Here is a 16543-nt window from a genome sequence, read left to right as displayed (position 1 = left end):
TTTTGTTAGCTCAAAGATATGTGGAACTTTGCATGTAGAGGGTGTTGGTAATAGGCAGTTGTGTTTAGGGCGATACGTGTAGTAATATAGGTTTGAAAAGGTCTTGTGTTCAGATGTTTGAGTAAAAGGGAGAGGAGGAAAGCCTTTGGGGACCCATAAAGTCCTATAATTTTCAAAATGATAAAATTTCAGCTAGATGAGCCTCATGTCTTGTCCTTTAAAGTTTTATATATTATTTTATCATTTCAAATATTATACGCTAAAACTGTCGTAGAACTACCATCTACTGTTTCTCTATCTTGGAGTTCACACTGTTTCCAAGCCAAGGGGAATATGAAAATTAAAAGGATGTGGGGGAAGTTGGAAGCTACATCTGTGAATATAGGCATCTTAAAATTCGCCATGTATCAAAATGTGTAATGTGGATGCTTCCAAGAGAGCTTCTTTTAAAAAAAATTATTTGTATTATTGAATTGGAGGGGTAGGGGAAGAAGATAGTCAAAAGAATATAGAAGCAAAAATGTACTTGATGTACTTCGACTTTCCTGTAGCCATTGGGAACACTGAAATTTGGAAGGACTTTCCAGAGTAGAAAACTGTAACTTTCACAGTGTTTTACACTTAGTGAACAGTTGTTTCTTAGATATTTGCTAAGACCATGCAACTGTGATAAATACATTAAATATAAGATGTTATTTTTCCCTTCAGTGAGTTTACAGTCTGGACAGAAAAGATATGTGGAACCAAAGAAAACTTTACAAGACAATTTTTGCTAAATTATATAACAAATGCTGTATTAGAGGGAAAAGTATTAGCCAGGGCGAAAGTTAGCTAGTGAGATGGAACTTAAACCAAAGAGGTTCGGTATCTGACTGTTGTCTTAGCCCAGGTAAGCTCATTCTTCCTTCTGAGACTCCCTGTGAGCGCGGAAGGGCAACTACTCTTAATTTAGGCCCTTCAGCACAGTTGATGGCCCAGAGCATGGCAGAAGATAACTGTGTTGTCTTTTCTTCACTTTAACTTCTCTCTCGCAGTCAACTTATGTGTGAATGTAAGTATTCTTCCACAGACTTCTGTATATCCTGTCCTTGGCTGTTTTTCTTTTAGACACCTCTGACTTCAGGATTTCCATTTCCATTCTTCACTTCCTCTTTAAGGAGGTCAGTAGGCGATACCTTCACTAGATTTGAGAAGCAGTGTTTTTTTATTTTCCCTTTCCAGTCTTCTGTGCTTAAAAATGAAAGTTTAGAACGTGCTCTTTCTGTCACAGAAATGAAAATAAGTTGATATTATTGGACAGCTATATGTTAGGAATTTTATATTCAGTGTACTATTTAATCATCACAAATTTATGATGTGGTAATTATTTTCATTTTACAGATAAGGAAACTGGAGATTAAGTAATTTGCCTGAGGCTGCATGATCAATAAATGACATCAGATGCTCCCCTGCCCTGCCACCCACAGCTGCTTCATTCTTCCTTCGAAGCTGAGAGTACTAAAAGGAAAAAGAAAATATAGGAGGTTGAAAGAGATAGAGCTGAATTGAACATCTTTTCAGCTAAAAGTTAATGAAAAGTTTAGTTTTGAATTATGCGTCAGGAGCCTCTGAGCAAATAGTTCTGTGTCAGAGGGTTTCATAACTTCACAGGCTGGATTTGAGTAGTGTTTCAGTTATTCAAGGGCGGTGAGCTTCTCATATGATCTCGTGCCTCTTCATAGGAGTATGGTAAAGAACTAGAGCACAGTGCTAGGTGTGTAGTAGGCACATAGGAAATTGCTGCTCTATGTGTTATCACTACTTAAACAAAATTTAAGATTTGTATTCATCATTGATTATAAAGTGGATGTTCTTGGCAGCTTTTGGCAAGTGAATAGTGAACCTTAGTTTAACCATTTATTTTCTTTCATAATTCTTTATTTATATTTCATCCTATCTCTTTATCAGTCCCATCACTGAGAAAAATGTTTTCCCTGTGTAGTTGCCTCTGCACTTAAAGCAGGCTTGGTCCATGAATCCCATGACAAGAGCTTTGAGGACATGAGGAGCCTTCTTTGTTCATGGCCACAATTAGTGTGTTTTCGTTTGGATCACCGGTGAGTGAGCTTCCCTCTAGAGCTGGGTGAGCTTAGTCCTCAGTTTTGCAGAGAAAGGAGCAGCAAAGAGCAGTTGACTGCTTCCCTGTGGATGCTAGGAGGAAAGGAAAGTGAATCAGCATTCATTTTGTTCTGCTCCCACCTTGCAACATCTGTCTGCCATTGATCTGCTTCCTACCTCCTTTAACTTGTCAGTGCATAATCCTCCATAAGGTATCCTTAAACTGCGTAAGAGACACCATAATGTATGGGGCCTTTGGCAGTTCTTTCCTAAAACCAAATAGATTTAAGTCACAATTCTAAATTTTGGGATAATAGCAAGAAACGTTTGGAACACTTTGCAAATAGTTTCAGGTGTGCACATGTGAATGTACCCTTTATTTTCTCTGCAGCCCCTACCCAACACACAGCACAGAGAAAAATACCAAGGAGTGAAATTGTGTTTTATGAGGAAACATGATGACTTCCTTCTCAGACAGACATAACTGTGTAACTGCTGAAGTTTTTCAGCCTTTTATTATGTTCTTACACTTGATCTTTTTCTATAATTTACCTTTTTCTTCTTTCTCTCAAATTCCTTATTTTGCTTTTATTGTTTAGTGCAGGACTTGAACTCTCCTAAAATTGTTTCTTCTTTGTGGAAAAGAAAATGGCAGGAGTGAGGCAGTAAAAATTGTGACCAAAGTAACAGAAATGCAAGGCATGGACAGCAGCCATTACTAGATAACTAAAACTTGATTATATTCAAGTGCAAATTTGACCAATGCTGAAATAGCATGGAAATTAGAGCTCTGAGGGACCTTAGGAGCTGCAGAATATAGCTTTTTTATTTCACAGGTGAGGAAATGACGTTTTGGGGATTTGGCCAGATCAGTACAGCAAAGTTATCTGTGAAACCATGGCTAGACCTTGGTCTCTTGACTTGCATTTGACTTTTCCATGATTGAGATGAGATTATCTTAGAAGTAACAAATGGCAGACACTGATGACCTAATGCTACACTGGCTTTTTATTAGTGTTTATTTTACTTTCATAAAAAATATTGTACATTTCAAGTTAGGATTATTATTGAATTACCACAATATTCACTACAGACTTTGATTTACGAGCTTCTCAAGTGTACATCAATTATAATCAATTCTAATATTGATTATATTGATTATTCATAGTCTAACATTGGGGGATTGGTTGCATCCTGCTATATCCATGTGGTAGAATATCATACTTCTGGATTTGGAAAGAGTGTCTCATGGTATTAGGAAATGCTTAAGGTTTATTAAGTGAAAGTCCTGAACAATATATACAGTATAATACCAGTCATGTGTTTAAAAAAATGAAGTATATGATTGCTTAAAAGTTAATAATGACAGTGGTTCTTTGAATGCTAGCATTATGAAAATTTTAATTTTACTTTATTTTCATGTTTTCTGCAAAGGCACATTGTAATCAAATCAGTGAGTATTATAAAAATGTAATTTATAATTCAGTTTCTACATTGAACAATAATGTATGTGGTAAGAAGAGCTGTATCTGTGAAACTCTTTGGTGTGGTTTAAGTTATTATTTATGTAATAATCTTCTCTTTCTGTGTCTTTATTTTTCTGCCCTAGACTGTCTTATTAATGTATTTTTATTCCTTAGGAAACTCTCCGTATAGCTTTATTATACTTCATCGGTGCTCTCTCTATAACCCCTTTAATTTTTCTTTACTCACCAATTTTGTTCAAATAATACATGTAATATAATTTGTAAAGATACTGCAAACCTTGATGCCAAAGCATAGCAATCCCTGGCTTCACCTGTTTTCACCCTCAGGCTCACATTCCAGAAGGAACTTAACACATATAGCCGTTTTGTAGGGTATTTAACATACACATTGCTAACCAAGATGCTACTTTTCCTTTTTATTCATTACTTTTGGACAGCATTTACATTCTGTCATCATAGATGAGGTTTTAGCTCCCATGCCACTCCTTTCCTCTCCTCTCTCACTCAGTGTGATTAAACGAGTATTAAAACTAAATAAGCAATTATGTTTATAGTATTTTGACTATGTAAACAGTGTGTCATTCTTCCACACCCCCCACACCAAGTAATGTAATTCTCTTTATAATTTTAGTTTTTCCTTAAAATCCCATTTAATTTTTAATTAGCAAGTAATAATTGTATACTTATGGGGTGCAATATAATGTTTCAATATATGTTTACAATGTGGAATGATTAAATCAGGCCAATTGAAAAATTTGCTTTACCAAGCTGTCATTTTGTATGGTGAAAACATTTACAATTTACTGTTTTAGCAATTTTGAGATAACACAGTACATTTTTATTTATTATAGTCACCATTCTGTAAAGATTAGTAAAGCATATTTCTCTTGTCTAGCAGAAACTTTGTGCCCTTTGATCAGCATTTCCCCTTTCCCCCATCTACCCTCCTGCCCCAGCCTCTGGTAATCATCATTCCACGCTCTACTTTTATAAGTTCAAGCATTTTAAGTTCCACATATGAGTGAGATCATGTGGTGTTTGTCTTTCCATGCCTGTCTTGTGTCTTAGTATGTCTTATGACTTTGTATAATGTCTTCCAGGTTCATACATGTTATTGCAAATGACAGAATTACCCTCCTTTTAAAGGCTGAATAGTAATCCATTTATATATATAAATGGATTTTACATATATGTAATAAGGTAAATCTATATTTACCTTTTTCTTTTTCTCAAATTCCTATATATACAAACATATACATACACACACATACACACACACCATTTTCTTTACCCATTTCTCTGATGATGGACACCTAGCCTGCTTACATATCTTGGCTATTGTGAATAATGCTGCAGTGAACATGGGAATGCAGATATATCTTTGACATACTGATTTCAGTCTTTTTGGATATAGACTCAGAAGTGGGATTACTGACTGGATCATAGGATAATTCTGATTTTAGTTTTCTGAGGAGCCTTACTGTTTTTTGTAACAGCAGTATTAATTTACATTTCCACCAACAGTTCACAAGAGTTCTCTTTTCTCTACAACCTTACCAATACTTGTTATCTTTTGTCTTTTTGATAATAGCCATTCTGACAGGTATAAAGTAATATCTCATTGTGGTTTTAATTTGCATTTCTGCGATGACCAGTTTTTCATGTGTGTTGGCTCTTTATATATCTTCTTTTGATAATTGTTTATTAGGTCTTTTGTTTGTTTTTTGATTGGCATATTTGTTTTCTTGCTATTCAGTTGAGTTCATTTTATATTTTGGAACTTAATCCCTTGTCAGATGTATGGTTTGCAATCCTTTATGAGATGTATGGATGGATGGTTTGCGGGTTTTTTTTTTTTTTTTTTAGTTACTATATGTGTTATCACTTTACTGCTTGTAAACAATTAATAAAGCTTTACTGTACAGAAGCTTTCTAGTTTGATATAGTGCCATTTGTTTGTTTTTGCTTTTGTTGCCTGTGCTTTTGGGATCATATCCAAGAAATCTTTGCCCAGACCAATGTAATGAAGCTTTTCCCCTATGTTTTCTTCTAATAGTTATATAGTTTCAGGTCTTATATGTAAATCTTTAATCTGTTTTGAGTTGATTTTTTATGTGGTGTGAGATAAGGATTCAATTTCATTCTTCTTGTGGATACCTGGTTTTTCCAGCAGCACTTATTGAAGAGACTGTGCTTTCTTCATTGTGTGTTCTTGGTATCTTTGTTGAAAATCAGTTGACCAGAAATGTGTGGAGTTTATTTCTGGTCTCTCCATCTACTTTGGTTGGTCATTGTGTCTGTTTTTATGTCAGTACCATGCTGCTTTGATTACTATAGCTTTTAATAGATTTTGAAGCCAGATAATGTGAGGCCTCTAGTTTTCTTCTTTTTGCCTATATGATTCTATACAAATTTTAGAATTGTTTCCTATTTTTGTGAAAAATGTCATTGGAATTTTAATATGGATTACGTTGAATCTGTAAACCACTCTTGGCAGTACAGACATCTTAACTATTATTTATGTGAGTCCATGAACATGGGATACCTTTCCATGTATTTGTGTTGTTTACAATTTTCTTTCAATATTTAATAGTGTTTAGTATACAAATCTTTTACCTCCTGGATTAAAGCTTACTTTTAGGTATTTTTTTTTTTTTTTTTGATGTTGTTGTGAATGGGATTGATTTTGTTGTTAGCGTAAATAAATGCTACTGACTTTTGTATGTTGATTTTGTAGCCTGCAACTTTACTGATTTGTTTAGCAGTTCTAATAGTTTTTTGGTGGGTCTTTACAATTTTCTGCATGTAAGATTATATTATCAATTAACAGAGGTATTTTCAGTTCTTGCTTTCCTATTTAGATGCCCTTTATTTTTTTTCTTGTCTAATTGTTCCAGCTCGAACTTTGTTCTGTGTTGAATAGAAGTAGTAAGAATAGAAATCCTTATTCCTGATCTTGGAAAACCTTTCAACTTTTCATCACTGAGTATGTTTGTTGTGGAATTTTCATATACAGCCTTTATTATGTTGAGGTATCTTCCCTCTGTGTCTAATTTATTGAGAGTTTTTATTATGAAAGAATATTGAGTTTTGTTAACTACTTTTTCTGCATCTATTGAAATGATCATAGGGTTTTTGTCCTCATTCTGTTAATAGGGTACATCCATCACATTGATTTGTGTATATTCAACAATCCTTGTATTCTAGGGATCAGTCTCACTTGGTGGTGAGTGATCCTTTTAATGTTCTGTTGAATTTCGTTTGCTAGTATTTTATTGAAGATTTTTGCAGATATGTTCATCAGGGATATTAGCCTATTATTTTCTTTTCTTGTAGTGTCTTTGTCTAGCTTCGGTATCAGAGCAATACTGGAGTCGTAAGTGGAGTTTGTAGGTATTCTCTTCACTTTGATTTTTTGGAAGGATTTGAAAAGGAATTGGTATTAGTTCTTTAAATGTTTGGTGTAATTCCACTTTGAGGCATCTGGTGCTGAGCTTTTCTTTGATGGAGATTTCTTAATTACTGATTCAGTCTTCTAGCTTGTTGTTGGTCTGTTCAGATTTTCTATTCCTTCTTGATTCAACTTTGGTAGGGTGTACATTTCCAGAAATTTATTCTAGGTTATCCAATTTGTTGGTGGATAATTGTTCATAATCTCTTTGACCCTTTGTACTTCTGTGGTATCTTCTGAGTTGTGGTATCTCCTCTTTCATTTCTGACTTTATTGTTAGAGCCTTCTTTTTTTGTTAGTTTGCTAAAGGTTTATTGATTTTGTTTATCTTTTTAAAGAACCAACTCTTAGTTTTACTGATCTTTTCTGTTTTCTTTCTGTTCTCTATTTTATCTATTTCTGTTCTGGATCTTATTTCATTCTTTCTGCTAATTGGGGTTTAACTGGTTCTTTTTTCTCTAGTTTCTTGAATTTTTTTGAAATCTTTACTCTCTTTTGATATAGGCATTTATTGCTATAAACTTCCCTTTTACAGCTGCTTTTGATGCATCTCATAAGTTATGGTATATTGCGTTTCCATTTTCATTTGTCTCAAGATATCTTTATTTTCTTTTTAAATTTATTTGACCGATTGGTTTTTCAGGAGCATATTGTTTATTTCTCTGTGTGTGTGAATGTCCCGAAAGTCCTTCTGTTACTGGTTTCTGGTTTCATTCCATTACGAGTAGAAAAGATATTTGGTATAATTTCGATCTTAAATTCATAGAAACTTATTTTGTAGACAAACATATAATATATCCTGGGGAATACTCATTCCAGTTGCTGTTGGATAGAATGTTCTATATATGTCTCTTAGGTCCATTTGGTTTAAAGCGTTATTCAAGTTCACTATTTCTGTCTGTATGATATGTCCATTGTTGAACATGGAGTTTGAAGTCCTCTGCTATTATTGTGTTGCAGTTGATCTCATCCTTCAGTTCTATTAATATTTGCTTTATGTATTTAGGTGCTCCTATTTAAAATTGTTCTATTCTCTTGAACAGGACATAAAATAATGTCCTTCTTTGCTTCTTTGTCTCTTTTTACAGTTTTTGACCTAAAGTCTATTTTGTCTGATGGAAGTATAGTCATTCCTGCTCTCTTTTGGTTATCATTTTTCATCCCTTTATTCTCAGTCTGTGTGTGTCCTAAGGCTAAAGTGAGTCTTTTGTAGGCAACATATTATTGGATCTTGCTTTTCTAATCCATTCTTCAGTCATTGTTTTTAAAAATCCATGCAGTCATTTGATTGGATTTTTTTTTTTTTTTTTTTTTTTTTTTTTTTTTTTTTTTTGAGAAGGAATCTCTCTCTTTCACCCAGACTGGAGTGCAGTGGTGCAAACTCGGCTCACTGCAACCTCTGCCTCCCAAGTTCAAGCAATTCTCCTGGCTCAGCCTTCCGAGTAGCTGGGACTACAGCTGTGTGCCACCACACCCAGCTAATTTTTTTTATGTGTGTGTGTTTAGTAGAGACAGAGTTTGACCATGTTGGCCAGGCTGGTCTTGACCTCAAGTGATCTGCCCACCTTAACCTCCCAAAGTGCTGGGATTACAGGCGTGAGCCACCGCATCTGGCTACTTTTTGTATTTTTAGTAGAGACAGGATTTTGCCATACTGGCCAGACTGGTCTCGAACTTCTGCCTCAAGTGATCCACCTGCCCACCTTAACCTCCCAAAGTGCTGGCATTACAGGTGTGACCCACCGTGCCTGGCATGGCTTATAGTAATTTTTAACGAGCTGCAAATACACTCAGTACAGTATCTGTCAGTAAATGGCGGTAGTTCTTATTTATTTCATTCTTCTTTTTGCCTTTTTCTCACCAAAAATGTGAGCTGTGTAGTAAAGACCATATTTGATTGATTGTTTTGCTATGATAATTTTGAATTGAATGGAATTCAGAAGGACCTAAGCAGGATCAGATCCTTCTTCTTAAGCCCTAGAGCCCACTCAAAGGGAATCATTTTTCTAGTAAATTGTGGCATATACAGTACAGCAATTTGCCAAATACCTATGTGTCAGAATTATTCTTATGAAATCCTTAGGCAGATGCTTCACTGGATGCTGACAAAGACTATCTCCTAGTGTAATATAACCATTTTTTCTTTTACCTTAGGAAAAGATTCACTCTGAGTGCCAGATGGAAAAGTTGACTTGTGCTTAAAGGCCATGTTATTTAAAAAAAAAAAAAAAAAAAAAAAAGTCTTGAAATGCTACAGTTGGACTCAGCAAGTCGAGATGCCACAGCTAAGACTTGTTGAAGGAATAGTGAATTGACATCTCCCATTGCACTACGTTCTACAAAACATATTCATTGAGGAGATGGGTGCTGTAAGCCCTTATATTTACGTATTTCTGATGATTGAAGGTGCTAGAGCCAGCCAACTTGTTATAAGTGAGTTTGAATGAATTAAATGTGAATTCACAGTATTTCCTCTACTCCAAAAGTTCTTGAGGCAATTGTAGGAAAGGACAAAGCGGACACAAAGACAATATGATAGGCTGTACTGGGGGAGATGCCCCAGTGGTGCCAGGGGCCTGAGGACCCTAGGGATACTTGAGACCCTAATTGGTATACTTCTTTAGGGTCAAGAGTTGGAGTACAACCTTGCCAGAGTTAACTGTCATAACTCTTGTTACTGGCCATGGGTATTTCATTTCACAAGTTCTCCTCTACTGATTTATTAATTCAGAAATTGATACATTAACTTACTAGCAATAGTTGAATAAAACTTAAATTGTATATTCAGTATTATGTTTTGAAATTTTTAAAGTTTTCTCAAATTGCACTTAGTTTCCATTCAGATGCTGAGTTTAATCTCTTTAAGTTCAGTGTGTGTGTGTGTGTGTGTGTATGTGTATAAAACATATGTTCTAGTGCTTGGACTATTGAAGTTGTTAATAAAATTTGTGGTTTCTATCACAACAAGGTTTGCTAAACAAAACTATCAGAGAGCACACAAGTGTGTTAATAAACATGAGTCTGGGGTTTGTTTATTTTGCATTTTATGTTCAGTGTTTCGAGTAATATGTTGTTCTGTGTGTTAACATTTTAAATTTATGTAGTGCATTTTCAAATTGTTTTTAAGTTCAGGAATTTAAAATCAACTAATTTTTAAAATTAATCTATACTATACTATACTATACTATACTATACTATACTATACTATACTATAAAGAAGCCAGTGTGGCTTAGTGATTAAGACCATGGAGGAGGTCGGGCGTTGTGGCTCATGCCTGTTATCCCAGCACTTTGTGAGGCCACTGTGGATGGATCTTTTGAGCTCAGGGGTTTGAGACTATTTTGAGCAACATGGTGAAACCCCATCTCTACAAAAAAATACAAAAGTTAGTTGAGCGTGGTGGCATGCGCCTGTGATCCCAGATACTTGGGAGGCTGAGGTGGGAGGATTACTTGAGCCTGGGAGGAGATGAGCCAAGATCATGCCATTGCACTCCAGCCTGGTTGATAGAGTGAGATCCTATCTTAAAAAAAAAAAAAAAAAAAAAAAAAAAAGCATGGTTTCTGACTTTAAAGACCTGAGACCAAGTCTTGACAGTGTCACTTTGCAGAGTAGTGCTGTCCAGTATGGTAGCCACTAGCTACAAGTAGCTATTAAGCACTTAAAATACAGGTAGGTTGACTAATGGAATTTTAAATTGTATTTAATTTTTATTAATTTAGATCTAGGTAGCCATGTGTGACTAGTGGCCACCATAATGGGCTTCACGGTACTAGGTGACTTACTTCTTTGTGTTCCAGTTTTCCCCTCTGTACAGATGAGATCATATAAGTTACCTTTTGTGGTTACTATATGGATTAAATAAAGTAATATAGTTAAGAAGGAGTTTAACGCTATGCCTGGAGCAGAATATTTCCATGAGAAATGGTAGTAATTATAATGACATACATTTAATAAACGAGTTATTTTGCTTTTGAGCATTAATTTAAACCTGTTTATTTTTGTTCTTCCCTTCCAGGATTAATTTATTTTTGGAAATCAAGTGCAATATTGGAAGCCATTTCTACTAATTTTATTTCATTTTTAAATTTATGATTTGATTTGAATACTATCATGGGAGGAGCTGTGAGTGCTGGGGAAGATAATGATGACTTAATTGATAATTTAAAAGAAGCTCAGTATATTCGTACTGAAAGAGTGGAGCAAGCCTTCAGAGCGATTGATCGTGGAGATTACTATTTGGAAGGCTACAGAGACAATGCTTACAAAGACTTAGCCTGGAAGCATGGAAACATCCACTTGTCAGCACCTTGCATTTATTCTGAAGTTATGGAAGCATTGAAACTTCAACCAGGATTGTCTTTTCTTAACCTGGGAAGTGGAACCGGATATTTAAGTACAATGGTGGGCTTAATTTTAGGTAATTTTATTTTTGTAAAATTCTATTTTAAAAAATAAGCCTATTTTGTATTATGGTTTATGATTTATAGGAGTTGTAACTTTGTATACAGTATGTTTGAATGTGTATACTCAATGTAGGTATCTTCCTTACTTAGATGTGAAAACACAAAGTAGTAGTAATCTTTTTTCATTCCCAGTCCTTACCCTGATAGTTCCCATGTGTAATCCTCAACTTACAGTAGCTCTGGGAACTGACTGTTCTCTGTTAGTCATTGTCTATACTTCAAGTCAAGCTCCGGTAGGCAGGAAACTCAGGAATAATATTTAATCTATTTCAGGTAGAGTGTTCTGTCTTCTGGCATATAAAGTTTGATGGTTATCTAAGAGCATTGTGCCAGGTTTTTGTTAGAGAGACAGGAGAATGTGGGATATATAAGATGTAGCACTGTCAGAGTAAAGCAAGGGATTGGAGAAAAATAGACAAGAAAGAAGTATATGTTCATTAAACTTTCAGCAAACTTTTCGAGTGTTTGCTCTGCCAAGCGTTGTTCCTGGCATGTACATATGGCAGTGATCAAAAGGGACTAAGATTTCTGCCCTCAAAGAGCTTACTGGGTGTTAAATGCTAGGTATTGTTTAAAGCAGTGTGTGTGTATTAACTCATTCAGTGTTCCTAATACTCCTTTGAAGTACAGACTATTATTAATCCTTTTATATGGGCAAGTAAACAAAGGCACAGGGAGGCTAAATAACTTGCCTGAAAGTCACATATTTAGGAAGTGACAACTGGATAGTATGGAATATAGGTGGAAGACGCATGGGTGGAGGAAAATCTGCTGTAAGACATTATGTTGGATGGAGGATGACCAACTATGAAGTTTACTAAGCCATTTAGTTCAGCTGCCATATTCACTGGCTGCTACTGTGTGGCGTATGTTAAAATAGAGCATTATTTGAGGGGGTGGGTGGGGTGTGAGAAGACATAAGAAAATCAACAGCCTTCATGTAGTCTGATAGCTACTATAGTTGAGGTATATCCCTAAATTAATAAGGATGAGAATGTGGTGTAAAATTCACTCTAAAGTGATGGGGAATCATTGAAGAATTTTAAGTAGAGAATGACATATCCTCTAGTAGGGTGACTATGTTCCAGTATGCTGGGACAGCCCTACTTTATCTCTGTTTTCCTAGTGTCAGTATTAATAGTGTCCTTTCATTCCTCTAAGTGTCTGAGTTTGGACAATAAATTATGTGGTCACATTATGACTTTTAAGGTATAGTCAGGTCTGAAATTTCCTCCGTACACACTAGCTAGTTCCTTACTCTGTTAGTCATGGGACCTCCCATCTGTTTCATTTAAAAGAGTGGAGATGGAAGCCTTTCATTCTGCAACTGGATTAGTGCCTAATGTATAAGAACTGCTCAAAGGTGATAGGAAATTATTAATTTTCATCGGTAAAGAGAAATTTAGAAGCTTGCATTTAAATTTGGCCCTCCTCCCTGTCCTGAGAGAGGAATTTCTTAACAGGTTGGAACTTCCAGATGTCTGTCACTTCTATCACCAGTTTTCTTTGAAAAAGGAATCTATAGGGTTTGAGACAGTCTGCAAAATCTAAAGGTGAGAGTAGGGAGAGCTGCTTCTTTAAAAAAAAAATGGGAATTGCTATCCTTGAACATTTCTTAACCAGCTCTGGCAACTCTGGGCTGAAGTCCAAGCCTTATACCATGTTTGGCCAGCCTGAAAGTGCCTGTTTATTCTGTCTTCCACTTCTCTAGTATATGCCAACTGGCTCATGCTGAGGGAGGTCAATCTAGCCAAACTTGGGATGGGGGAGGTATGCATCATAATTTGCAATCTTGCCAGCAATGAAGTTGCCTTCTTAGACTCATTGCCTAGTCCCAGGCTCCAAGAGATTAGATGTCTGTGGCCAGATGGCACTGTAGGCAGATGTCAAACTTGTTGTATCATGAATGTCTTTTAATCCATGACATGGGCAGTGTGGGGAAAGGGACCACTGGTGTAAATGATCTGCAATGCGCTAGATGGTTTCCTCCTGTTACAAGGCTCTAGGGAATCATGGATCTTACATATATGGCAGTGGCTCCTGGATACTATTCCAGGATTTATCTTCGTGTGATCCTGCTAAGTTAAGACCAAGATATAGTTGTTCTCGTTTTGATTAAGAATATTCCTTTGGTGAGAAAGATTAAAGAAGGAAAAGCAGAAACAACAGTCTGTAAAACTATGATTACAGCTAATAAGTCTTAAATTCACCAGGCTTCTAAGGAAGCTTTATCTTTTTTACCCTGCTTTCTATTTTTAGTTTGTGTATTGTGTGTGTTTTATGTCATGGAGGGGAAGGTATACATCCGTAAAAATCACTTAGAACTGGATCCAGAGGAGCATGCTCATATGCTCCCTGTGATTATCTGAGTGTAGTGAGTCAAATTTGGCTCCACTGCTTCACAGCCACCTTATTAACAGAAGTTCTTTATTTAAAACAAAAAAACTATAACACTATGGCTCAGCCATTTTTCTTTTCCACTTACAAGATGGGGATAATGGGTGCTCCCCATAGACAGTGGGTCCTATGGTTAGTACATATTTAGTAGTAAACTCTGGAGGAGTCCTGGCCGAAGTAGGGAGAGTGGGGCATCTGTGATTTGGTAACACAGTTAAGGAAGATACTCCTTGCGGAATTTCCACTTCATTCCAGAAACACAAATTCAGTGAGAGCAGGGCATCTGTGATTTGGTAACACAGTTAAAGAAGATACTCCTTGGGGAGTTTCCACTTCACTCCAGAAACACGAATCCAGAAACACAAATTCAGTGAGACTAAGTTAGGTTTTTCTTTTATCATTAATTTATTCATTTATTTTTCGGCAGGGTCTCAGTCTCTTGCACAGGCTGGAGTGTGGCGATACGGTCTTGGCTCACTGCAGCCTTGACTTCCTGGGCTCAAGTTATTCTCCTACCTCAGCCTCCTGAGTAGCTGGGAGTACCAATACGCATGGTTAATTTTTGTACTGGGTTTTCTTTAGAAAATTTCTTATGATTAAAGTACACTTTAGGGAATTATTCATAAATTTACTTTTATTGAAGACAATGGAGAATAGATCACTCCAACTCCTGAGATGTGTCATTGAGACATGTTTTTGAATTTCAAATTGAAGGTAATTCTTCATGTCCTGCTTGCTTCTCCTTAAATATTTTCCCTGAACTAAGGGTTTTCATAAAGATCTAGTACTTAATTGATTCTCCTCTCAGTACTGTCTTTTCATTCTCAGGGAATTCCATTGAAAAATAGGATGCAAAAAAAGCAGCCTCCCACGTCCTATATTTTACCTCTGCTTTCCATAACTGAATTGAGTATCAGAACCGCGAAGGCAAGTTATTATGATAAACTCTTTGTGATTCAGGTAGGGATTCTGAATCCTGATCCTTTTTACTTAGGGATTCATTTTCATATTCTTGTATAATCCATACTATAAAAATTCTAGGTATCTTATAAAACATATACAGATTCATCCCACCTAATGACTTTCTCCTAGTCTCTTGCCAGTTCCCTAATTATTAGGATTGATTTTGGGGAGACTGCCCCTGTCATCCAGCACTATGGATGCCACTACCTTGCTGCTACAACATTCTTTCCTAAAGGTGACAGTTGGTAAGCAGGAAACTTACTGCAGTTGCCATGTTATTCAAAAGCATTAGTTAAGCTATCTGCTGCCATCATGTTTGACTTCTACACTCTTTCACTCTTTGTCATGGGACGTTAGGTGGTCCTTATTCAGCTAACCTATATCGCCTTTGACCTCAGCGCTTGTGCTTTCTCTCTTTTGCCTGCATGCTTATGCATATTCTCTCGCTCCCTCTGCCTCTAATGAGGTATAATTCACATACCGTCAAGTTTACTCATTTAAGAGTACAATTCAATGATTTTTAGTTAAGTTTGCTGAGTTGTGCAGACATTACCACAATACAGTTTGAGGATACTTCCAATGTGCTGAAAAGATTATTCCCCATGCCCAGTTGCATCCACTCCCAGTACTCAGCCAGTCCCTGACAACCAGTTACCTACTTTCTGTCTCTATAGATTTGTCCTTTCTGGACATTTCACATAAATGAAATCATACAATGTATGGTGTTCTGAATCCAGCTTCTTTCACTTAGCATTACATTTTCAGGGTTCATCCATGCTGTAGCATGTCTGAGTACTTTATTCTTTTTTGTGACTGAATGCTGTTTCATCATGTAGATATACACTACATTTTGTTTATCCATTCACCAGTTAATGGACATTTGAGTTACTAGTTTTTGGTCATTATGCATAATGCCATTATGAACATTTAGGTACAAATCTTTGTGTGGATATACGTTTTCATTTCTCTTAGGTAGATTCTTAAAAGAGTAGAATTGCTAACCTGTATGGTAAATTTATGTTTTTAAGAGACCAACAAAGCATTTTCCAGAGTGGCTGCACCATTTTACGTTCCCACCAATGTTATATGAGGTTCTTGACATCCTCACTAATACTTGTTACTTCGTTTTTTAAAGAGCGATGTTAGTTGATATAAAGTAGCATTTCATTGTGGTTTTAATTTGCTCTTCCCTAATCACTAATGATATGGAATAGCTGTTCATGTGCTTATGGGCCATTTGTATATTTTTTTGGTGACATGACTAGTCAAATCTTTTCCTATTTGTTAATTGGGTTGTTGATTATTGAATTGTAAGCATTCTTTATATATATTTTGGATATAAGTCTTTATCACAAATAGAATTTTCAAATATTTTTTCATGCTCTTTTAAATGCCTCTTAAAGAATGTTCTTTATTAACTTACTTTAAGCTGAAAAATTAGGGAGATCCAGGGTGGTCAGTTCCCCCATTCCTCACCTCTCATTCTTCTTGGTAAGATAAAACACATTCTGGGCCGGGCGTGGTGGTTCACATCTGTAATCCCAGCCCTTTGGGAGGCCGAGGCGGGTGAATCACAAGGTCAGGAGATCGAGACCATCCTGGCTAACACGGTGAAACCCTGCCTCTACTAATAAAAAAAAAAAAAATTAGCCTGGCGTGGTGGCGGGCACCTGTAGTCGCA

The 16543-nt window shown here is 36.1% G+C and overlaps 1 protein-coding gene across 8 annotated transcripts in view; it reads left to right on the top strand.

Annotated features, from left to right (window-relative positions):
- Window positions 1-16543, top strand: part of PCMTD1 (protein-L-isoaspartate (D-aspartate) O-methyltransferase domain containing 1) — an 80812-nt gene that overhangs the window by 27153 nt on the left and 37116 nt on the right. For 3 of the 8 annotated variants that reach the window (XR_005241099.2, XM_008000598.3, XM_038000519.2), the window contains exon 2: window positions 11055-11456. The exons of 3 other annotated variants lie outside the window; for them this stretch is intronic. Coding sequence is in view for 3 of the 5 variants with exons in the window: in XM_008000598.3 (XP_007998789.1) it covers window positions 11150-11456 (307 nt within the window). In the remaining 2 variants the exon portion in view is untranslated. Of the gene's footprint in view, window positions 1-9194; window positions 9469-11054; window positions 11457-16543 lie in introns of those variants that run through there. 2 more of the 8 variants (XM_073018079.1, XM_008000599.3) reach the window with 2 other exon arrangements.

This window comes from Chlorocebus sabaeus, chromosome 8 (genome assembly GCF_047675955.1).
Source record: "Chlorocebus sabaeus isolate Y175 chromosome 8, mChlSab1.0.hap1, whole genome shotgun sequence".
NCBI lineage: Eukaryota > Metazoa > Chordata > Mammalia > Primates > Cercopithecidae > Chlorocebus > Chlorocebus sabaeus.
This window is presented reverse-complemented; position numbering and strand designations above follow the sequence as displayed.